Genomic DNA, 24,519 nt, shown 5'->3' with positions numbered 1-24,519 from the left:
TTATGCTGTCAGAGTATTAAGAAAATAAATCCATTATTTTGAGAGAGAAGCTTTCAGATAATAGCATGACTAATAATGTATGTTTTAAAAAAATCTTTAGAAAGTAGAGTTAGAAAATCATTACTGTTAAACTTGAGCTCAGCTGTAAGGCCAGAAATACTATTTCCTAGAGTGTTCCTACATCTGTTTTCCTCCCAAGGAAGGAAACAGTTGTATATAACTGTTATTCCCTGGAAGGAAAACAGATGTATCTTGGAGAAACATCTATATGGTAAGGCAAATAATTACTGAACATCTAGTCTTCGCCACATAAGTCACTCTTGATTCTTTATGTAAAATCCCTCCTGTACTTCAAGTTCCAAACTCCTATCCTTTCCATGGTTTGGAATATAAACTCCATTTTTGCCTCATTATCTTTGAAAACCTCATTTCTACATAAATCCCCTCTATGTACATAATTGATTTTTTCTTGCTCATGCTTTTGGCGTTAATCTGATTATTTGACCAGCCCAAGAAAATCCCCAGAATGAGAGAAGGTAATTTTTACTCCTTCCTGACAGCATGGTAAGGAAAAAGTAAATAATCTTTCTTGAAAATGACAAGTGCTTAAGAATTATGGGCATATTTTATATCCTTGACTTAAGCAAAATTTCTCTTTGCTTTGAGCCCCAGAGCCCCAGGACCTTACACTGGATTTCTTGCTCTTATTATTAAGATTTAGGTCCTTAAACTGTGGTTTGTGAGCGTATTCAGTTAAGGTATCTCAGTTTTCACCCCTTTGAGCATCCCTTCTCCAGTACAGTGCTGGATCTCCAGAGTTGCTGATGTGGGCATGTAACAAGTTAACAACTTACATAGGAGTCTCCTCTCCTTCCTATGGGTCCTACTGCCCAGTGTCACTACAAATACCATTCAATTACAGTTTTTCTTACCCTCTTCTGCTATGCGCTTGCTCCCAAATATGCAGGGGCTGTAATTATCTTTACAGAGCTGTTGATTTTGCTTTGATGCACTTCAGTTGTGAAAATGTGGAGTGTATATATATATTATATATATATATATATAATATATATTCTAATATATAACATATTATATATAAAATATTATATTATATATATATATAATATAGTATATTATATTTTATATTATATATATTTTATATACATACATACATATATATATATATATATATAGACTCAGCTGCTATCTTGTAGAACTTGAAATTAACTTCAGATATGGGAAATTATTCCACCCCTCTGGGTTCCTCTAGGTCAGAAATTACAACAGCATCACACAGGATAGCAAAAGCAAAAAATCAATTATCTGAGAATTTAAGAATTCATGAGGATTCCAGAATCAGTCAGAGAGAAGAGGGCATAAATCCTGACTTAAGGAGTAAGTCAGAAGCCTGGAAGGAGGAGAGCTGACATGCAGAAGAGGGGTGACTCATGTTTACGCTGCAAATAGGATGAGCTTCTTAGAGAAGACAGTTCTGCAGATAATCCTACATCTGGATTATTTCCTCAGTCTTTATTCTTCCTCAGTTAGGAGAAGGGTAAGAACTACAGACTTCTCCTCAGACTGAAGTGCTTCAGTTAACTTCAATTCACACTAATTTCTGTCTCATAGTAAAGTGTCCCAGGAAGCAAAGGTCTGAGCTTCTTGGAGAGGTTGATTTGAAGAATCATAGGTATGCCTATTCTGAGTGTCACCAGTTGCTATCTTCAGTAAATAGTAGAAGAAGAAACCATTTAAATTTGGATTTGTTTGCATTCAATAACTGGTATTACAAAAAAAAAGGAAGGGGGAAGGGAGTGGGAAGGAAAAGGAGAGTGAAGCCTAAAGGAAAGGGGGGAAAAGGGGGAGGAAAAGAAAGAACAAAGAGAAATTTCTGAAATATGTAAGAATATTTTTGTTTAACCTTTTCAATGTTTTGATGTAAATATTAATATATCAACTCTAAAATGAAGAATGTTTCACATGAAGTCACAGAGCTAGTGAATCTATTGTTAAAGCTTACAGCATTTTCATACACAGCTCTGCTTCCCTGATACAATAGTCCCGGGTACATATTGTCATACTGTGTTCTCAGTTAGTTGTCCCAGAAGAATCTTGCTCTCAATTTTGAGATGGGTGGGTGAAATTAACTTAGAATATACATTCTGTATTTTAATTATATTATGCCCATTCTAGCGATACTTGGTCATTTTCTAACTTAAGGCACTTGAAAATAATTGTAACATCTTGTTATTTTAAAAGGAACAAAATAAGGGTAACTAATTAAAAAACATCATGCTGAATTCCAAAAAAAGATGTTTTTACATAGGAAAATATATTCTTTAGGGTCTAAAGAAAGAAATAATTGTTGTTGTTGTTGCTGTTTTCCTACAGTGATCACTCTTTGGGAAGTCACAAAATATTTCAGAAAGATAAATCTGTTATTCAGCTTCACTTGCAGAAAAATAGGGAAGCTCCAGGAAAATTATCTCGAAAGGTAAAACTGCCTAACATTGGTTGCAATTAATAAACTATCATTTAAAGGACAGTATTTTTAACTTTATGGACTGCTGGCAATCTGGAAATACATAGTTTAATTAATACATGTTTATTTGAATATATTTATTGAAGCATAATGAAATATTTATCTAAATATCTGTTGACAATTTCAAATGAAGCAATTACATGAATATACAACTGCAAGTAATTGCTTTCTTGGAAATATTGTGAAAAACTTATTAATGTTATTATATTCATAGTATCCATGTATTCAACAGAATAGAAAATAGGAAGTTGATACTATTGAAGGCAGAAAACTTACACAACTCTTGTTCTACTTGAAAACTTTTTATGGTGTCAATACAATTTAAATTCAAATGCTTAATGTTGATAATATATATAATAAACAACTGAGAAATGGAGTTTTTGTAGCTTTAATGACAAGGGTTCAAGCTGTAATATATGAATGTTATTGTTGTGTGATGCGTTGAGCTACTTCAAACCCAAATTGCACCCCAGCAGTGAACTTTGATATTTTGGCAGTTTTTTATCTGCTTTAAGAAAAAATCCCATCACCCTGTCATTTACATCAGATTCAGATATCCACACAAACTACCTTTCCTAGTCCAAGGTGTTTCATCATAAAAAGTGTCAGGTGGTACATTAGGTTACAATATAGCTATGTGAATATAACATAATGAGGCCATAAGAGCGTTGTTTAGAAATATCTTTAGAATTGTTATCCAACACAGCTAGTGTTCACAGTTCCAAGTCTATGCATCTGAAATCTCCACAAATAAACATTATGACAGTGAATATCTTAATACTGAATAAACCAAGTCTTCAAATGGTCCTCAATGTTGACGAAAAGTTGAAATCATATTTCATTTCAACACAGACGTGAAAATATATTGTTCTAATTTCTACTCTTGTTCAGAAGCTATATGCTTCTAAAAAAAATGACTAATCACATTGGTAGTAATTCACAAAACATTAACATTTCAGTTTCATATAAATTGAGTTTTTTTCTGTAACCTCACCATTATGATATAATATGCAGTGAGCATATATTATGTATTATGTATCTGGGACAACTTTTCTATTACATTTAATCTTTACAACAATCCTATGTGGTAAGTATTGATAAAATAAGAAAACTGAGTCACAGGCTCTTCCATGACTTTTCCCAATTATATTCATGGAACCGGTAAACAGAAGAGCTTGGATTTAAGTCTAGTCTGTGAGTCACAATATTCTAAACCAATACTACCAACTAGTGCAATAAATATGCCTAGAGTGTGTGAGCTGAATTCAAATGTCTTGAGAATGAGTTTCAGAGCAGTCAAAATTCTACCTTTTTGTTTTGTTTTCCACAACTATATCCACGTAGAACAAAGTCTGAGATAGAAGAGGTGTTCAGTGATTTGTTTCAAGTAACTTAGCTTCCTTTTTGCTCATAAAACAATACAAAATAAAAATTAATTTACCTTTGACTTAAAACCACATAAAGGTTTTTCTTCTGATGTTTTCTGTCAGAATCTGTAATAGGTCATTTTAAGAACAGACTGTGTGTATGCTGACATACAAGGTAAACATATACTCTGGGCCTTATGGGACTCACTCAACTCTCAAACTTTTTGCCACCTTGTGGTGAAATGGTGCAATTACTATGAAATACCATATATTGCATTCTCTGCTTAGTTGCATAGGCTTTTTATGAATGATTGTTGCAGAAAAACCAATTGAGGAGTTAAAAGGAGTGTGTTTGTGTGTGTGTGTGTGTGTGTGTGTGTGTGTGTGTGTGTACCATAGGATTGATAGCTATTGCTATTGCTACTGCTATTGTTCCACCTTGGAGAAAACCAGTATGAAAAATTTATACCTATCATAAGTTTCATGAACACAAAAATTTATAACTATCACAAGTTTCATGAAACTTGAACACAATTTTGTGTTAATGAGACATTTTCTTATACTGGCAGTCTGGTGGCAGGATGTAGTATAGCAGAAATCTGGAGTTGATTATGTGTGTGCAGGCTGTCCTGGAAAGTTAAGTCTTAGATGTCCATGACATGTGTCCTAAATGTAAAGAAAATGTGTACATATGTGGAGAACTGCTACCTAAAATACTGCCCCATCTATTCAGAAAAAACAGTGTTTAAACATGGTGATGTCAGAAGTTTTTCAGCTGTCCTTCAGGTTTACACTCAACAAATGCTCAGCTTTCTGACTTACTTTTGAAAAGAATGTTTATATAGTTAAGTCTTGTAAGGTCTTTAAAACAAAGTATTAAAATGATGAATGAGGGTTATCAAAAGCAGTGAGTAAAATGACAGCAGGAAGTTACAGACCTATTTTTATCTGGCACTCATTCCTATTCACGCTATAAATATTAATATATTCTGCTGTCCACAGAATGAAGATGACCACAATCAGTTTCATCTGAACCAACTTCTAGAGTTTATGCATATTTGGAAAGCATCCAGGTAAGACATTTTATTTCTGTTCCAAGACTGAATCACAAGTTCTCAAGTGCCAAATAACAGTGAGTTCTCAAATGCCGAATCACAGTGTTCTTCAGCTGATTGTAAAAACTATCCTTTCACTAGTTCCATGGAAGATAATGTACTTTTAAGATATCTCCCTTTGGCAAAAACTGTTAACAATTATCTATTCTTCACAATTATTCAGATATAGCTGAGGAGATGCTAACACCTTCTAGAATAATCTAATATTCATTTAAAAGTATCGCTGCTACTATTGATTACAATTTCAAAGATTTTTTTCACATTCATTTTTGAGAATTTGAGTATGCATTTGTCACTTAAACTCTATCTTTAACTGAGTTCCCATATTTTGAAAGTTACCATCTCCTACTTTAAATTCCTTTCTGTAACTCCTATAAATAATTGGTATATCATAAACAGAGGAGCGATTATTCAAATTGGAAAACTCAAGTGTCAGCAAATGAACATATTCTAATTGATTCTGTTATTTATATATATGCATGTATCATTTGAAAGAACAAAATTGCCAGGAAGCTAAGCTGGGAGAAGATATGCTACAGTTTGAGTTTATCTGGAATTACGATTGTTCTAAACTGATTAAACAAAAATGGAATAAACACACACATACATATACAAGCAAAGCTTGCTATAAAAATATGTGTTAAAATTATTTTAGTGGTCATTAATGAACTATCACTTCATGGAGTCATTATGCATTTTACATATAGTATCTCATCTAATTCTCCCCTTAATTCCTTGCTAACATATACCATCTTCCTTCAGAATTAAATAACTTACCCAAGACTACTCAGTTCACAACTGAAATCACTTTTGCTGAAATGTGCAAATGCCTATTAAACTACTGTCTTTCCATGTGTGTCTTTCCTTATTGTGACCCCCAAATATCCAACCTCACAATATAAAAATCACAGAGTGGGCAGGACTAGAAAATGTCAGACATAACCTGATACAAATTTTCATTATAGCTTTTACATGTATTGGGGTTTGGTTCATATCAAGGTGGCATATTAACAAGACTTGCTTCCTTGTTCCAAAATAAATTTATATTAAAAATTCTGTCAAGATATCAAATCTGAAAATTTCTATACAAAGTAGGAAGTCCCTGGTTGATAACAGACTGTATTACACTGATTTGATGGAAGTAGTGATTTATAAGTGACTATTTCCCAAGGAAAAGAGATAAGCCAACCTGTGAAAAGGTGATCAGAGCAAGGTAGCTTTCATTATATTTCAGCCTCACTATTATTAACTTATTATTCAAGTCAATGAAGAGTTTCCAGGGAAGAGAAAGAAATAATGTTTGGAAAAATAATTTTGTACAGTTAAGTCTAGAAGAATCTGTGCTCAACTAGTATAACTTCATCTCAGATGGAGATAAAGCTAGAGAAATTTAGTGGAAAAAGAGAGAAAGAGATTTGATGTCAAAAAACAACCACATTTACTAAATGTATGCCAGTTATTCTAAAAGCAATTCTCCACATGATCTTATATATTTAACATTTTGTGATGCCAGTATGTGTCATTATTTCCTTATAAATCACCCTGAAAGTTAACATTTTGATTTAACAGTAGTTAGATATAATTACTGATCTTTGAGAGATTTGGTTAATTTGTTATGGATTTCTTTGAAGTTCCAAATTTTAAAGTTTATAGCCCATTAAGTTATACAAACTTATAAAATATGCATCTGAAATAGTTTTGGAAGTGTGTCAAGAATAAACCTTTTTGAAATCATTCCTTATATAGAGTCAGAAAGACAACCTGTGATAAATGTGCTAATACTTTCCCACCCAATTATAAATGAGTTTTGCTTTTTTTTTTTTCTTTCAGAAAGTGCCTCTCAACAGCAATCCAAAAATATAACTTCCACCTGAAATGTCTATTGGAAATCCAGGTATTAATTTTGACTACTACATCCATCAACTTAGTAAGCATTTAATGAGCATCTAGTATTCTTCTAAAACTCTACAAGTTCCTGAAGATTCAAAGACAAAGCAGAAAGCTACATTTGAGAGGCATTTTTGCTATCATGGCAAAACAGACAAGAAAGCAGATGTATATAATAGTGTCATGGACACTGTGAAAGACCTGTATGTAAGCAGGACACATAACAAAGAGTTATCAGTTTCACTTATTTGATAAATAATTATGATAAATAATTATGGCAGAGAAGGGGCCAGGTAAGGATACTGCAAAATGGGGCATAAAGATATGAAGAGAAAAGAACAATACAAACAGAAACAATTAGGAAATAGGCTGGTATGATGAGGAAAACAATGAAATTTGAAGTATAACAATTAGGAGTCAAGATGAGAGCCTGTAAAGAGACCAAGTGAGAGCAAACAAGGGCTAAATTATGTAGGGCTCTTAAGGGCATTTTACAGACAATTTAATGATTTTTTTTAAAATTTAACAACCAATACAACATGGAGCTATTGAACAGGACAATAGAATGACAACTAGGGGACTAGAGAAATATTTCATTAGTCTAAAGAGATACATGGACAAAAGCTCTATTATAAGGATAACTAACAGGAACACTTCATAACAGGTAAAAATGTGCAAGCTATACAACTTGGTGAAAGAGTACGTGCAATTTGGGCAACAAAAGAACACAGTGTTTAGAATACCTACACACTTCTAGCTGCTGACTGCATGGAGACATGAATCTAATTAAAGATAGAAGAGAGCTTGGAGGGAGACAAATGATTTAGACTAAAGCTCTTGAGATAGGATCTTCTGTTGGCTATCTAAGTTGTGGACAGCACCAGGCAAACCATTTCTTACAGTTTGTTCTTCCAGGGAATATTAGTCTTGCACAGATAAAAAATATCCTTACAGAAAATTACATGAGAATGTTTACAAATCAAGTAAAGACTTCTTTTTCCATTAAACAGTCACACACACACATACACACAAAGGATACAGATCTTAAGCAACTAGTTCTAATACTAAAAAGTCAGGAAATCTAAAAATAATAAATTTTATTTGTTGATGTAGATATCAAATCATGTGAATTCCACATAAACATCTAAAGTCATATATTCCTTCCCAAAGTGTAATCCTCTCATTCTAACTTCATTTTCTTTCTTGAGACTGACCTAAATCTGTATATTTAAAGTATAAAATGTGAAAGAATTCAAATTAGATTGTCTGAAGCTTCCTAAAGCTGTCATTATTACTTCTTTCAGTTTGATTAATCTCTGATAGTTGTTTTTCCTAGCATATAATTTGAAATTTACCAGATACTCCTACAGCTGTCATTATTACTTCTTTCAGCTTGATTAATCTCTGATAGTTGTTTTTCCTAGCATATAATTTGAAATTTACCAGATACCCGAGGCACATTAAGAATTCATTCCTAGATCATCTATGTCCCTTGACTCTACAAAGATAGAATTTTGAGGTTCTAGTAACCTACTTACCAGTGAGATTTAATCATGTATCTCAGTATCTCAATGCTGCTAATGTATCACAGGCATCTTATATAAGCACACAGATTGTTGAAAAGCTGCAATATTTCTTAATTTCTAAGAAATCTGATTATGATATTCATATATGAAGACTCTCATTTTGAAAGAAATTATTGTCTCTTGTAAATTTTTTCAACATGACTTAAAATCTGGCAAAACATCAAAGAAATAGTGTCTTTACATTATCACTGAAAAACAGTCACTGCCCCCATCTGATTTATTTTATAAATAGGTCAGTGTCTGTGATTTTCCAGATCAACTTCAATCAAAACAATGAACTTTTTATGAGATTCTTTCTATGACGCACCAATAGCAAATATCTAAGAAGTGAGGACAGACTGTGATATTATCAATTCACAATTTTACACTTTCTATTGATTTGACAAGTGCATTCAATTGCATTTCATCAATGTCAAAAATAGATGCAATTTGAAAAATGATGTTTTTATATTTTCCAAACTTGAATTACTTCACTTTATTTGAAAGAAAATACTAAGTATGCAAGCTGAATAAATATGGGATAAATATTGTGTAAGATGTGTAATTTAGTTTTCCAAAGACTTTTTTTTTACTCAGCAATGGTTATATAATAAATTTCAGGCTTTAGTTAAAGTACACATCCTGCCTGCTAGGTTTATAGGTGATTTATATATCTACATTTTTCTCCATACCAAGACATTTTTTTTCTGTTTTCTATTTTGCTAATACTCTGAAAGTTGAGGAATATTTTCCATATTCACTATATATTTTGTAGTGATATCTAGCATTTTCAGACAGGTAAGAGAATTAATTTCCCCAAAATATATTACTGAATGCTTTTGTAATGAAAATTACGAAAGTACTTATTCATTGGATTCAAGAAAATGAAAATAGGACCATGCTCTAAAATTGTTGATGGTCTAGTTGGAAGTCAGTAAGTTCACCTGAAGAACAAAGCCTTGTAGAACAGATTTTAATTTAGGTGAAAGAATAAATTTCTGACTTATGTGTTATCTCCAAAATTTTATAAAAATGACAAAATTTTACTTTTACAAAAAGTTAACCAACCCAACAATTAATAACCAACTTACACCAGAATCTAACTGCTAAACTTTGAAATGATATGGATTAGAAATGAGAAAAATCTACTTATGCTTGAAACATGTGGGTTAACTTCATGAAACACATATCTGATTTCAATAGAGCTAGGAATCCCCATACCTTTCAAGCTAGACTGAGAATTATACCAACTAGATAACCAGAAAAATAAGGGATCTATTATATATGTTAAGTCGCTTGGTGAGGAAAACTAAGTAACTGACTTCATACTTTTCACTCCCTAACTCCAAACTCTAACTGTAGTTATCGAAAAAGCAGCAGAAAATTTCATATACAAGTAAAAAGCGGCAACACAAGTATTTTATAATAGGTACTTAGTTTTCTTTAGAATTTAAGCTTTCTTAGTAACAGGAGATGGATTGTTAGATATTCAGTAATTACAATTTCAAATATAATTCAAGTAGAGTGGCATTAAGGACATAATTTAGGATCCAAGGCTCCAAAATCAAATAATGTATATGTCAACCCTCTGCTACTATAAATGCTTTGCATTTAATTTTCATAAGGCTCATATTATTCATCACTAGAATGAAGATAATAAAATAAACCAATGATATTTTTAAAAATTAATGAAACAGTGAATATTATGTACTTCATATTATATAGTAACTGGTAGTGTCCAAGTAAAGTACAAGTGTTATTTTATTACTATTAGAGTTTCTTTTTAATGCTATTATTAGAGGATTGTATAAGATTTAGAAGAAAAATGTCATGAAGCTGATTTAAATAGATGAGGTAAGAAAGGAGCAAAAAAGAAAAGAAAATGGGGTAAAATGAATAGGTCAGAAGGACTAATTGAAAGGTCACAAAAAGAGAAATCAAGGAGATGATGGAGACAAAGTCAGGTCACAAGGAAAATAAAATTGCAGAATTGGAACCTACCTGTGCAGAAATAAAGGGCAGACTGAAGCTACTAAAAGTCAAACCAATTATATATAGAACACTCCCAGACTTGGAGAAGAAAATATGAAAGTAGATCTTTTTTCTCTCTCTCTTTTTTTAAGATTTATTTATTTATGCACATAGAAATGGGATACAGGCCAGAGGTGCAGGGAGGTGAGAGGATTCACCAAGCGTCAGTGTGGGGAGCAGAACAAGCAGATTGACAAAGTACACTGCTGAGGGGAGCAGAGGGGGAGATAGGAGAGGTCTGCTGTGCCATGTGGATCACCTCCAGGGTGGGGATTGAACTCGCATTGAAGTAGCCACAGCAAGTTTAGCAGTGCAGAGCTTTAACTTGGAGAGCCGAAGTAGATCTTCAATAAGAAAAACAATCACTAGCCAATATAATTTATACTTCCAGTAAGGTAGAAAGCACTGAAAGATTGTCAAAGGGATACATTACTTTGAATTCCTTCAGTCAGTTTGATAATACATAAAGATTATACACACACACATTAAAAAACAACAATAGGGCAAGATTCTTATTAAGCAGTAAGTTTAGGGAACAAAATGCTGCAGTGTAACAGATTTGCCTGTGTGCCATCTCCTATCTTTTTCTCTCCAGAGAGATATCCTTTCGTGTAAAGTATTTGTAGTGCATCCATTAGTAACTCAAGTTTACATTTGCTAAAGATATATCTTTTACTCACTATTACTTTTCAAACGTATTCACCTTGTTTCATGTGGTTTTGTTTTCATTGCTATCTAATACTCAATCAGATGAGTATTAATCTTGCCTGAGCAAATAATACAGGGTTTTCCACCTAGGATCATATAAAGGTAACAAACACCAAATACCTTTCTATTGATTTTTAATCAAAGGAGAGGTTTAACCTCTCTTTAAAGGAGAGGTTAGCCTGAAACCAACAGTCCTGCCATTTTATGATTCCACCTTTCATTAAATTTCCTTTTGCTATTAAGTTGAGATTTTATGTAATACAGTACACAATATGAGACTTCATACTGTCTTTTCTTACCATTGTTTGGTATAGTCCAACTTTAAAAAATTTTGCCTACATGAGGTGTATTCAATTTCCTCTTAATTTTCATTTCCCTATTGATTAGTAAATTAATAATTCTTTATTACTTTAAAGGTAATATCAAACTAGCATTTTTTATAATTTACATATTCAAACTTTCTATTCATTTTCCATATTTATCTTTTTTGAAACTGACCAAGTGCTTCTTTGCAGAAAATGCTTCCCATTCTAGATACTATATACTAAAGATTTATTTCTATAAAGATTTTACCTTGATCTCTATAGAATTTTACCACAAGTAGTAAAAACAGTATCCTTGCCTGGTGGTTAATCTTAGAAAATCACCAGTAACTCTGCAGTTAGGGGAAGGTTTTCTAGTTACCATATGAAGTTAACTGCCTTTTGCAAGTTTATAGAAGTCTCTTTCTATGCTTAGTTTGCTAAAATGTGGGTATTTTGGAATTTCCTTACTTTTTTCTGTATTCATACAGATGAGCATGTGGTTTTACTCATTTAGTTAAAAATGTAAAAGATATCCTTGTATTATAGAGGTAAATAACAAATAAGGTGATGTCAGAATCTTTTTCATATTTTTCTGACTTCCATTAGCTAATATTATACTATAATTATTTACATTTATATTTATGAGGAACATTTGTCCTTTTTTTTTTTCTTGTAATGCTGAAGTTTGATTTTGTTATAGACTAATGGTGACCTTATAATAGAGATTGAGATGTATTTCTCTGTATTCTGAAAGGACTTGAGATCTGGCATCATTTCTTCATTAAACTCCTGATAAAATTCAACAATGAAATAATTTGTTTATAATTTTATTCACAGGATGAATTTTAATTATATATATAAAACTCAGTATCTCTAGTTGACCTATTCAAAACTTTAAGCCATAATTTTTCTACAAATGTTAGCCACATACCATAAATTTTGGAATGTTGGTCATTATCTTTTTAAACATCTCTTTACCCTGTTTTTACTCCTTCCAGAATGCTAACTGTATCTATAACTTCTCTGATAATCCTCAGATGCTGTGCTCCCCGTTGTTTTTCCCCTGGTGCTTCATTTGCACTTCAGATAATTTCCCTTTACTTCTCTTCAACTTCACTAACACTTTTCACGTACTCAACTAGTTGATGAGCCCAATGAAGAAATTCTTCATGTGTAATATTTTTATAACTCACACTTGACTCATATAGTTGCCATCTGCATCCTCATTTGCTCATAAAGTTCCTTACTTGTCCAACTTTACCACTAGGTCCTGAAATGAGCTAATCATATTAAAGTCCTTGACTGTTGGGCATTCCCTGGTGGCACAAGGGTTTTAAAGTGCAGTACTATCGAGCTATTCATAGCCACCATAGCATGGGTTCAGTTCCTGGCCAGGAAGCTGACCCGCATGGCACAGCAGACCTCTCCAGTCTCAACAAAAATAAAGTCCTTGACTGCTTGTCCCAATATCTGGGTAATTTATTAATTTGTATTTATACATTTTTAAACTAGTGACAATGGATTGCTTTATCTTGCTTTTTCACTTGATCCTAATTTTTTATTAAATGTTAATATCAAAATAATAAATAAATATACACATAAAACACCACCAGAAACTGGGGTAAAAAATATTAGTATCTGGAAATAGGCAGTGGTATTTTTCTAGTATGCTATTAATATGTGGTGATTTGAACTTTGTGTTTGCTGTTGCTATCATTAATGTCAGGCATTTCAGGTTTTAAATTCCTCCATGTGTCAGACACTACTATGTGGATTAGCAGTGTTGTCTATTGTACCCAGGTATTTTGTTTTTCTGTATTCCTACTTCAGTCTCAGCATTGAAATTCTCTGCTTGCCATACCTCTTTCAATAACTTAGTCTCTCCACCAACAGTGCTCTGCTTTCGATTATTATTCAAAACACTAATTTTGTAATAGGTTAAGGTAGTTCTAGTTGTAATGATCAATCAGAATCTTAGGCATACTTTGTTGTTGAACTTCAGAACTGAAACTTTCTGAGCATTCCAGTCCCTCCTCCACATGGTAACTAAACTGCCTTATATATCCAATTAGTCTTGACAGGCAAGAACATCTCCCTCTCCTTCCATGTATGTAGGTGATCAAAAACCCCTGACAGAAAACTACAGGATTGTAATGTTTTTCCTCATCAGTAAAGGGATGATTTCTTCACCTAGTAAAAAAGTTCTTCACCAGTAAAACCTCTCCCCCAGAAACTTTGTTGCTCTCTGTTGCTGACCCCAAAGCAAGAGAACTATGCCAAATTTCAAGGTAACAGAAGGCGTTCTGCAACTCTGAGTAGATTCATTTCCCTAACCACCAACAATCACCTTAAGGCTTTTGGTTATGAGAGAAGGATCCACAAACGTGGGCAGGGCTTCATGCCTGTCTCCAGACAGAAAGGATATGCACTTTCCTGGCGCAGCTTCAGTATTTTCCTTGAACATCTGGTTGCTGTTGTTGATGTAAAAAAGCTCACAAATGACTGAAAACTCTCCTTGTGTCTTAAGACTCCCGAATATTCCAAACTTATAGGCTAGCTCATAGATGGCCTTTAAGAATTTGTTAAATCCTAACTGACACTCTTCATTCTCCTGCAGGGTAGTCACCTCTTTCCCCTGTGCACTGTCAAAGCTCATCTCATCCTGGAGGGGCTTATCATTTTCGAGAATCTTGAATCTCTCAGTTGTGAAAAAGTATGTCTTTGTACATAATCTGACTTTTTCACTATTATAATGGTACTCCGAAGAACAAGTAATAATAGAGCTAATCACTGAATCTAAAATGAAAATAATTCTAAATTTATCTCCAAATCCATTAATTGAATTAAATAATTTTTAACATGTAAAGTTAAACAGAAATTCATTAAGATTTATATAAGCCCTGGAAAATTCCAAGCTGTTACATGGCGTTACATGACAGCTTAAATGCTACTACCTTGGTCTCCATTACAGCTAAAATGCAAGGCAGGAGGAAACTTTATACTGTTTTTGCTTTGTTTTCCAGAAAGATGTAATAGAGAAAGATGTGGCACCAATCTTCTCCAATGTTCACACTTTTGAGGTAAGCTTAATATCTAAAGTATTAGAAAATTTCTCTTCAGAGTCTGTAATACATCAAATATTTCCAAAGGTTTCTCAGAAAATAGCACATTAAATGACATCACAACATTTTTTAATGACCTAAAATCATGGAATGCAAGTAAACTTAGGGTAATCTAGCTCAAACTTTATGTAATACAAAAATTTTCTCTGAACATTTCTGAACTGCTTCATATCTATAATGTGCAGCAACTCTCTATTTCAGTCCAGTCTACTTCATTTTTGAACAAAATAATTTTCACAAAGATTTCTGAGCAAAAGTGAATGCCACTAAATTATCAACCTTTTGCTCTAATTTATCATTCTAGAGTTACCTGCAGTAAATATAACCCTTGAAAAAATCAACTACTTGAAATGTTTCCTTTTTCTTTTTTTTTCCCCAAGCTTAATTCTCCTAATACAAGCAACTATCTCTGTTTTATTTCCACTTAATTTTAGTCCTGTGGACTTGTTTCAGCACTCAATGTGCTCATTTTTGAAACCCTAACTTCCTTTCCATCATCCAGATGTTCTAAAGATTATATGTCAAATTTTCCTCCACCCTTGAATCTCACCCGAGATAGTCACATTCAGAATTTTGGCCAGTTATGACCTATTTGAAATTAATCAAAGTCTAGCTTTGGTGTCTTTTGAAATGTCTCATTCTATTGGTGTCTTTTGAAATGTCTCATCCTATTGCATTTTATGTCTGTGTCTGCAATAAGCCTCAAATGGTGGAGTGTCAACCATCATAGGATTTGTATATTTTAGGCTAATTACCCCCCTTCTACTTGTGTGTGTGTGCATGTGCATACAGCACACACACACACACACATACTTCAACATGCATAGGCACATGTGTGTACATTTTGTATATTTCAGGGTTACAAAAGTGTTTCTATATAGCAGTTTTGCTTTTGCCTGGCTCAAAAACAATCACCATATGAGGGCACAATTTTAGCACAAATTCCTGGTATGGGCAGTATCAATTAGTACATGCCACAGGTACACACAACGCAGCCTGTCAGTAAGGTCATGAGTACCGGCCATCTCCCTCAAAAGCTCTTAGTCATTAGGCATTGCTTTTCTTCTCCAGTCTTTGGTAGGTAATAATGTATCCAGTGGCAGGGAATTGTTCAAGATGTTTAACTCCAGGTATGTCCCTTCCAGTTTAGCCACCAATTAGTTTAGCTGTAAAATTTTAGTAAATCTCCCACCGTGATAAACAAACACAAATATTTAAAACTGGGGCCTAACTCTAGTCTGGTATTTCCCCCAGGCCACTGAAGGATCACTACTGAAGTTACTGCTCAGATTTAAAGTTTACATGATCCAGAGATGTAGCCTTCCTTTGACATTAATGTTTACACTTACAATTCTTCTCACAATTCATCCAGTATTTATAAAAGCATGCAGTGTTTAAGTATGTTTATTTGCAGTATCTGTTTTTCCAGTACAACAGTTGCCAGGGCCAGAATTCCACTCACTATATTCCCAATGCCTAAGAGCTATGTCTACTTAGTACCCTTATAAATGCAGTTCTGTTTATGAAAAGAATGCCTAAGTCGCAGTCCCTGCAAAATCTTCCCATACTGCCTATGTTCCCTAGCATAACTAATGGCACCTTTCTTCTTAGTTTTCCTAGTAAGAAATTTCAGAATCATCATAAATTCAACTTATTTGTTAGTCATCCTATTCAATTAATCACCAATTAATTAATTTCTGTAATTACAATATTTCATTTAATATATTCCAGCATCTCAGTGACATCCCATGAATGTAACAGGTATGATTTTTTCAGAATTTTTATCACAATTAAATGAGAAAGTAGAGCAAATAAGTATTACTGCTACAAAGGAGTAAGACCTAAATTACCTGAGTGATACAAATCAACCCAGGATTTACATTTCCAACCAGTAGTATCTTACGGGTTCCCAAACATTCTTTCTACTAAGAATAAAGAATAAAAACCAACAGAGTACCTGATATGTACCTCTCTCATAAATTTTATGACTTTTTCATTTTTATTTTATTAGTTATCTAGGCATATACAGTATCTTATTTCTATTATACACTGAAAAATCTGTATGAATGGAAAAACATCAGTTCAAAGGTAATTTTAAAATGTAGCCCTTTTCCTCTCATTTCAGAATTTATAAAGTCACATAAAAGAGGTATTGGCAACATCATAAAATATTCTGCTTTTCCATGAAGTAAACAAAATAGCATTCTCTGAATGTAATGTGATTTTTGTCTTGTAATGATAACATTTTGTTAAGAAAGTAACCTACTCCTTTTGTGTTGTGGATCCATATTTTTATATGACAAAAAATGAAATAAACCACTTGATATAAGCCATTCTAACCATACACTGATAAAGAGCTGACATGTTTAGAAAAGTTATCACTATTAATGGTATAGGTAAAGTAGTTAAAAATATGGTAGAGTGAAAAATGATATCCATGCTATTAATGAAAAAAATAATTTCTTGACATAATTAATGGTAGTATATTGAAAAGTGCATGGTCAAAATCAGGCTGATTTTTTTTTTAATGAAAGCTATTTAAGAATATATACAACGCTGAAAAAGAGATTAAGTTTCGTATGTGACCATAAAATCTGTACCATCATCTCAAGTGCGGTAAGATGAACTTTGATTTTAAGAAGAATTAGTTTCTACTGAGGACTAAACTTATCTCAGGGATTGCTGAAATAGCAATCACTTAAAAAATAGTATAACCAAATAATTCCTAAATTCTGCAACATCAAATGTGGTGGTCCCAAATTTGTTCTGAAATTTGAGAATCTGATTGTTAATATTCTTGCCTCCTGTACACTGCTTACAAAAACAGTTGCACCCTGAAACTCCACAGGGTCTACAGTCAGTTACCCTGTTTTCAGAAAACTCCCCTCTTCCACTCCCACTCTACCTAGTCTACCCAGTGCTCACTCTTTTTCACTCTCCCTTTTTTCATTTTATTTCAGATAATAGAAAGTTTATAGGTACAATATTAAGAGTCCTTCTCTTGAGCATTCATTCTATACAAACTGTATGGTCACGCCATAGGAAAAACCGTGTTGGATTCTTCCTTATATATGGGAGTATATAACCATCATTTATTCTACTTTCTTTTCATGCAAAGAGCAAGTTAAAAGTTAAATTAGCATCCCATTGTTTTCAGCAAACTGGAAGAAATTAATCTTGTCATCTACAGAAAAACGTGGATTATATTTTTGAAGATGTTAAAAATATATGCAATGTTCTGGGGTGTGTGGAAACTAAACAAATCACAGATGCTGTACATGAATTAAATCTAATTCTTCAGAGAAAAGCAGAGGTAAATATACGCATTTATTACAAAGTAATTATTTTGAACCTTAGCTCAATAATTAATTAAGGAGTGTGAAATACTTTTGATTTACTAGGTGTGCTTGTACACATATGTATTTCAATCATTTGGGGGATAATGGAAACTTGATTCTATCATACCAAACAAATTTAATTAAAAGGAAAAACTTTATACCTTTGAAGTTATAGCATAGCTACAAACTTTGTCTAGCTAGCTATAACTTACAAGTAACACAAAGCAATTCTACAATCCTACTTTATTGAAAGTGCTCGTATAATAATATTCACAGGCAAGTTTTATACAGACTGTTAAGGGCCTTCATGCCCACCATCTTATCAAGTGTAGGTATGTTCGCTTGTATGAACAAACACCTCATAGACAAGAAAAGATGAGAGGTCTTTCTGGTATCTTTGCTGAATTTGCAATGCACATTGCTTCTTTAATCCTTATTCCTGTAAGTATTTCCTGCTTTATTTTCAGTTTAAAAAGTATTATGTGATTCCTTTAAATCTCAGAAATCTGAGGTGTGATTATTCTCCAAGAAATAGATTAAGAAATACGGTCATGATGAAGCTATTCAATCTTGCTATTAGATTAAGTACTTAAACAGAAAGCTAGTATGATAATGATAACAATGTATTGCAGTAACAAAGTAGTTTCACATATACAGTACTTCATTAAACATAATTTTTATATTACCTTAATTTATCCTCACACAAATCCATGAGTTACTATTTTAATGTTTATTTCTATTATTAAACTCTAGTGCTTTAAAAGCTTCTGTTTAGAAGATGAATAAGCACCAAAGGACAGGTTGGAATTTAGGCCTCTACACACATTCCAGGATATGTGTAACTTCTTAAGAGAGTGTGATTTATTTCATTATTTGCATGGAAAGGAGCAGCAGAGATTATATTGCCATGAAATCTCAACCTTAAAATTTCAAATGTGCACTTAGAAAGTGGGCAATCATAGTAATATATTTAAGTCATTGTACTTCCTGTTTCAAATCAGTGACTATAAAAAATTTGTCAGCATTGGACTTTTTACAGCTTATTTTAACATGATGAGGTAATATCATGAATATGGAAATATAAATATTTATTTGCATGACATTAACAGAGGTAATGTTGAAACTGAAAGCACACTACCAAAAGATAAGATAAATGTTCATTAAAAATTAAAAACAGGCCCTCCCTGGTGGCGCAGGCGCAGCGCAGCGGGTTAAAGCACTGCACAAAGAAGCTTAAGCCACTTCCGCAAGAGTTCAATCCCCCCCTCCCCCCTATCCCCGCCTACCCAGGAGGTGATCACATGGTGTGGCAGACCTCTCCTGACCCGCCCACTGCTCCCCTCAGCAGTGAACTTCGTGGATCTGCCTGTTCTGTTCCCCACTCAGTCTCTGGTGAATGCTCTCACCCTCCACATCTCTGGCCTGTACCCGAGTTCTATATGAATAAATAAATAAATCTTTAAAAAAAAATTGAAAACATAGGGGCTATCCCTGGTGGCACAACCAGCTAATACATCGCATTATGAAGCTCACTGAAGTCACTGCAAAACAAGTTCATTCCCCCGCCAGGGAGCTGACCTACATGACATGGCAGACCTCTAATGACCTGCTGCTGCTCCCCTCAGCAGTGTATTTCAGTACATCTGCCTGTTCTGCTCCCCACTCTGTCTCTGGAGAATCCTCTCACCCACCATACCTTTGGCCTATACCCCAGTTCCATAAGCATAAATAAATAAAATCTTTTAAAAAATTAAAAACATAAAGCAATGAAGAAATCAAAATTTGAATAACATATTCAATACCTTTTCAAATTCAATGACCAAGGAGATGGATCTAGCTACTTCCCTGACATTTTCTCAATGAGGAAATACCTGCTATTATACCTTCCAACTACAGCAGGAAATAAAATGATTACATATTCTTCAATATTGTTTTTGTGAGTAGTTGTTAAGAACCATGATCTCCACAAATGAGGTAATAAGAAATCTGATGTGCTCACAATGTAATCTGGCCAAAATTTTCTATTTTGTGTCATAGTGGGAAAATTATACTACAGTCTGGAAAAGCACATCACCAATATGTTTTGAAAATAATTATTTTGATAAATTCAAGGACCTGGTAAATTTATATGATAACAAGAACCTCCTAGCAACTGAAGTTAAATGAAAATTAACTTTCAACAAGCAGTTATGCTCTCTCAACTATGTTTGGGGGCACTTCAAGCACATAGAAACACAGAATTTCCAGAGCTCTTGTAAATTTGAGTAATGTAAATAAAGGGTGTAAATTATAATGTAGCATGAATGGGTCATTATTATTCCTGGAGATAGTGGGAATGGTGTCTTTTAATTCACACAAGCACCACTTAGCTCCCATTACACCAGGGTCACTGGTGACAGTCAGCCTTCTAATAAATGTAAGCCTCCCTCTGAAGAGGAGACCAGATGTGTGAGACTGGACACATGTCTTCCCATCTGTTAAAACTGCTAAGTTATTCTGCAACTTTTTTTACTAGCTCTCAGAGAATCAGTATAAATAAACTGATCTAAGAATGAGAAATGTCTAATCTAGCACTTCAGATAATGTTAGAGTATTAGTAGATAATAAAAGCTTTATTTTTAAAACATTAATTTCCAAATTTTCAAAAAGAACAAAAATAACAAGTTTCTCAGATAACTCAATACTCAATACATTTGAGGTCAAAGAATCTTTCAAGAAAAAACTGAGCATTTCCTAGGAATATAAATTCCTAGGAATATAAATTCTTATACTTACATTTTATATTTTATATAAAATGTGCTTGTGAGAACTACATTGTGCACGATCTTTCATGCACACAAATGAAGAGCTGACAGTGACTGACTTTTACATGCACCAATACCCAGAAAGTTTGATATTCCAACAGATTCCACACATTATCAATTCACTTATTCTTGTCTTCTTCATTTACACTCTATGTTCATTTCCTTTTCCATACTACATTGTGAGCTCATCTATACAGGAATGTTGGCACAGAGAGTAAATATATTTTGCATACTTTGTACAGTAAACAAACTGCAGTTAACAATGGTAAATCAGTTCAATCTACTGAACATGCACCTAAAAGTAAAGAACAACTGAGAATTATATGAGTCTTATACCAACAAATTCTGAAATTTCAAAAACTTTCCTTGGCTACATTTTAGGTTCACTTGCAAGAGGCTACTTCCTGCAATACAGAGAAATAATTAGTTATTTATTAAATGGAAGCTTGGGAAGATGAAGGGTTGTATCACACATTAAGTTTTACTCTAGTTCATGTTCCTATTCAGTTACTGGAAACAATTTTCATCCTTCAAAATTATATTCCAGGAACTCACATAATATACTTCCATTAAATGCTCACATAATAAATGAATCACAAAGTGAAAGATAAGGCATTACACATTGTGCTATAGGTGAAGGCCATGGTGATTTTTACATACAAGTTACTATTTCCGAGTAAACTGAAATATAGTTAAGTCTGGATAATGTCTTTATGCCTGTATATGAGGTAATATGAGTAGCTGTGAAGCCTAGAGGTTAAAACTATGCTAAAATGAAATATTTAACCCAAGAGAAATGTTTTTGAAAGCTCATGTAAACAATCTTTTTAAGTGAAAAGTTACATATAAAATAACAGGATTTTACACAATAGAAATCTCTCTCTAAACTAATACAACAGCAAATTCTTTGTTACAGGAAAAGTTATAGGTTAGTTTATTTGTATGAGATCTTGAACTTGGTTTTCCTTAAAAGTAAACTTGTGGGCCCTCCCTGGTGTCGCAGCGGGTTAAAGCACAGCATTGAGAAGATAAAGCCACTTCAACATGAGTTCAATCCCAGCCCCAGCCCCGGAGGTGACCCACATGGTGCGGCAGACCTCGCGTGACCCCCCTGCTGCTCCCCTCAGCAGTGTACTCATCAGTTGGCCTGTTCTGCTCCCCACTCTGTCTCTGGTGAAGCCTCTCACCGCTCCTGCACCTCTGGCCTGTACCCCAGTTCTGTATGCATGAATAAATCTTTAAAAAAAAAAGTAAACTTGCAAAGCCTAATTTCTAAAAAAAATAGTGTCAATTTAAATGAATTTTACTATAAAACCAAATTTACTTTTGGATTCAGACATTATTTTTAATGAACTGATGATCACCCTTAACCCTAGTCTTCCAACAAAGGTAAACGCACACACTCACAGCTACCGTACTACTAATGGATATGAAATTAAATAACAAAAAGTCATATAGTTTATTTTTTAATCTAGGACATGATTCAAGTCATATTATCTTTCTCAGCTTTTTCAATCTTCTAAAAATAAGAAAATGAAATGATACAGTAAACCTACAGAATTTTGCCCACTTCATCTGTTTTTTCAGTGCTGCCTGAAGCTGAACCTGACTGACTGCTAATAAGTATTAACAGCTATTGATATATAATCTGCCCATTGAAACTTATTTAGTGTTATAACCAAGGTTACTTCAGCAACAACCAAAACAACCAGACACGCTAATCAAAGCATTAGAAATGCACCTATACTATGGAAAAGGGTCTAAGTTAAGGCAATATCTATAGAACTGTTCCAGTAAAACTAAAAAGATGACAATATGTAACAGCAAAATATACTTGTCTTTTTATCATGTCAGAGAAAAGTCATTGTTTAGATATTGGATATGATTGGTTTATGAATTTGTGAATTTTTTTTTTCTGAGTAACAATTTTGTCTTTGTACCCACTTATCTTTTTCAGAAATTCTATCAAAATCCAGAGCTGTCACTGAAAGGTAAAACATATGGACACATTTTTTTTTTTTTAAGAAACAAGTTTCAGGACCCAAAAGAATTTAAAACTTATGATTCATATCCAAAAGAATTTAAAACTTATGATTCATATCCAAATCTTAACAGTAACAAACACAAATGATACTTCAGCGGAAAACTGAAAGGACCCTCTCAGTTCTGCTAGAACCCTTTCCCTGGTGAAAGTAATTATTCTACAAGTGAATAAAACTCCATACTCTATAAACTTAAAGATGTGGGATATTTTTTTAAATGAAGAAGGTCAAGATATCTTAAAAATAAATAAATAAAGGAATACAGAATATATCCTTAGAGCCATACAAAAAGAACATGTAGTTTTGTGATTCAGTAATTTGTATTTTGATCTACAAAAAGGACATATCTTTCTTCAAAGTCACTAATTTCTATTTTAAATTCAAACTCTACTTGTAAGACTAATCTATCTTATCACGCGGGATGGTTATATTTTTGTATAATTAGTGTTCACAGAGGCTCTAAACCTATAGACTGTAAAACACAGGAGGACTTTGCCTCTATACAAAACATGTGTTAGCAGAGTCTGACTTCTGACATCAAGCAAAGTCTGTTCAGAATTTCAGCTCTGCCATTTTTTGACTCTGTGATCTTTGACATTTAAACTCTGTGATCCTAAGCTCCCTCACATGAATAAAAGATAAGACAATAGTGTAGCATGTATGATGGTTGTGCCAATTTCCATGAAAAAAGATTCAGAGAAGTTCAAACTAATACCCCTGGATTCAGAGGTGACAATAAAGAACAAATGAAACTCAACCTGCCCCCCATTTCCTTTCAGTAAAAAGCTATATATAAAGGAATATCCTATCAACTCTAAATCTACGACTCAAAAGATTTAAATATATCTGAGACTCCCTTCTTTATGTTGAGAGGAAAATGTGTGGCAGAGGAAGTGGGATAGTGTGAAAATCTCTTTGAAACATTCATAAAGTTCCAGAACATCACTGAGTAAGGAAAGAAACTGAACACTCCTTAACAACATAATACAAAATCCACGAGTTAGAAAGAAGAATATGAAAGCTGAAGCTCCACCAATATGAACTAACACTATTTTTTCCCCTCATTGTTTTCTTTTTCCTGTTGAACCAAGTTTTCAAACTCCATTTTTGACAGAAGCTGGGATGTGACACCCCACAAAACTGCAAGCTCATATTCTATGCTAGACAGATTCTAATTACTGCTTCTTAACACCATGTATGTAGTCACTTTATTTCATGATACTGTAATTCTTAACCCAGATTAAAGTCAGGCTAAGACTGTCTTGTTAGAATCAAGTTAAGACTGTCAGGTTAAGAATTGTCTTGGCAATTCACCAAAATGCCCTATCTACTAATTCCATCATACATTTCTTGTACTTGAAATGCACTGGTTATCCAGAGTTATTGAAGTAAGCCATACAGGTAAGTACACAGCTCTGTTGTATCTTGAAGAAGCAAATTACCACCAAGAACTATATTTCTGCACAAAAAGCAAAAAGGATAGTTTGAGTAACTATCTAAATAATTAAGGATGCCCCTTAATGTGCTGGAGCTGGAATTTGTAAGATTTCTAACACAAGTTCTTGATTGAAATGTATATTCATTTGCACATGACTAGGAATTATTAACAAAAGCTTTGTATTAAGCTAATTATTATTAGCTTTGTATCAGAGTACCAACAGTACACGTTAGGGATTGGGAAACAAGATGTTTC

The 24,519-nt window shown here is 33.3% G+C and overlaps 1 protein-coding gene across 2 annotated transcripts in view; it reads left to right on the top strand.

Moving 5' to 3' along the window:
* The window catches only part of PIK3C2G (phosphatidylinositol-4-phosphate 3-kinase, catalytic subunit type 2 gamma), a 268,466-nt gene that overhangs the window by 24,274 nt on the left and 219,673 nt on the right, over nt 1–24,519 (top strand). For both annotated transcript variants that reach the window (XM_004693237.2, XM_012732811.1), the window contains exons 5-9: nt 2,392–2,494; nt 4,912–4,982; nt 6,855–6,918; nt 17,833–17,955; nt 22,742–22,775. In XM_004693237.2, coding sequence (XP_004693294.2) covers nt 2,392–2,494; nt 4,912–4,982; nt 6,855–6,918; nt 17,833–17,955; nt 22,742–22,775 — 395 coding nt within the window. The remainder of the gene's footprint in view (nt 1–2,391; nt 2,495–4,911; nt 4,983–6,854; nt 6,919–17,832; nt 17,956–22,741; nt 22,776–24,519) is intronic.

The sequence above is a fragment of the Condylura cristata genome, unplaced genomic scaffold, assembly GCF_000260355.1.
Source record: "Condylura cristata isolate star-nosed mole 26May11 unplaced genomic scaffold, ConCri1.0 scaffold00036, whole genome shotgun sequence".
In the NCBI taxonomy this organism is placed as follows: domain Eukaryota; kingdom Metazoa; phylum Chordata; class Mammalia; order Eulipotyphla; family Talpidae; genus Condylura; species Condylura cristata.
Note: the sequence above shows the minus strand (reverse complement) of the source record. Positions and strands in the feature narration are given on the sequence as shown.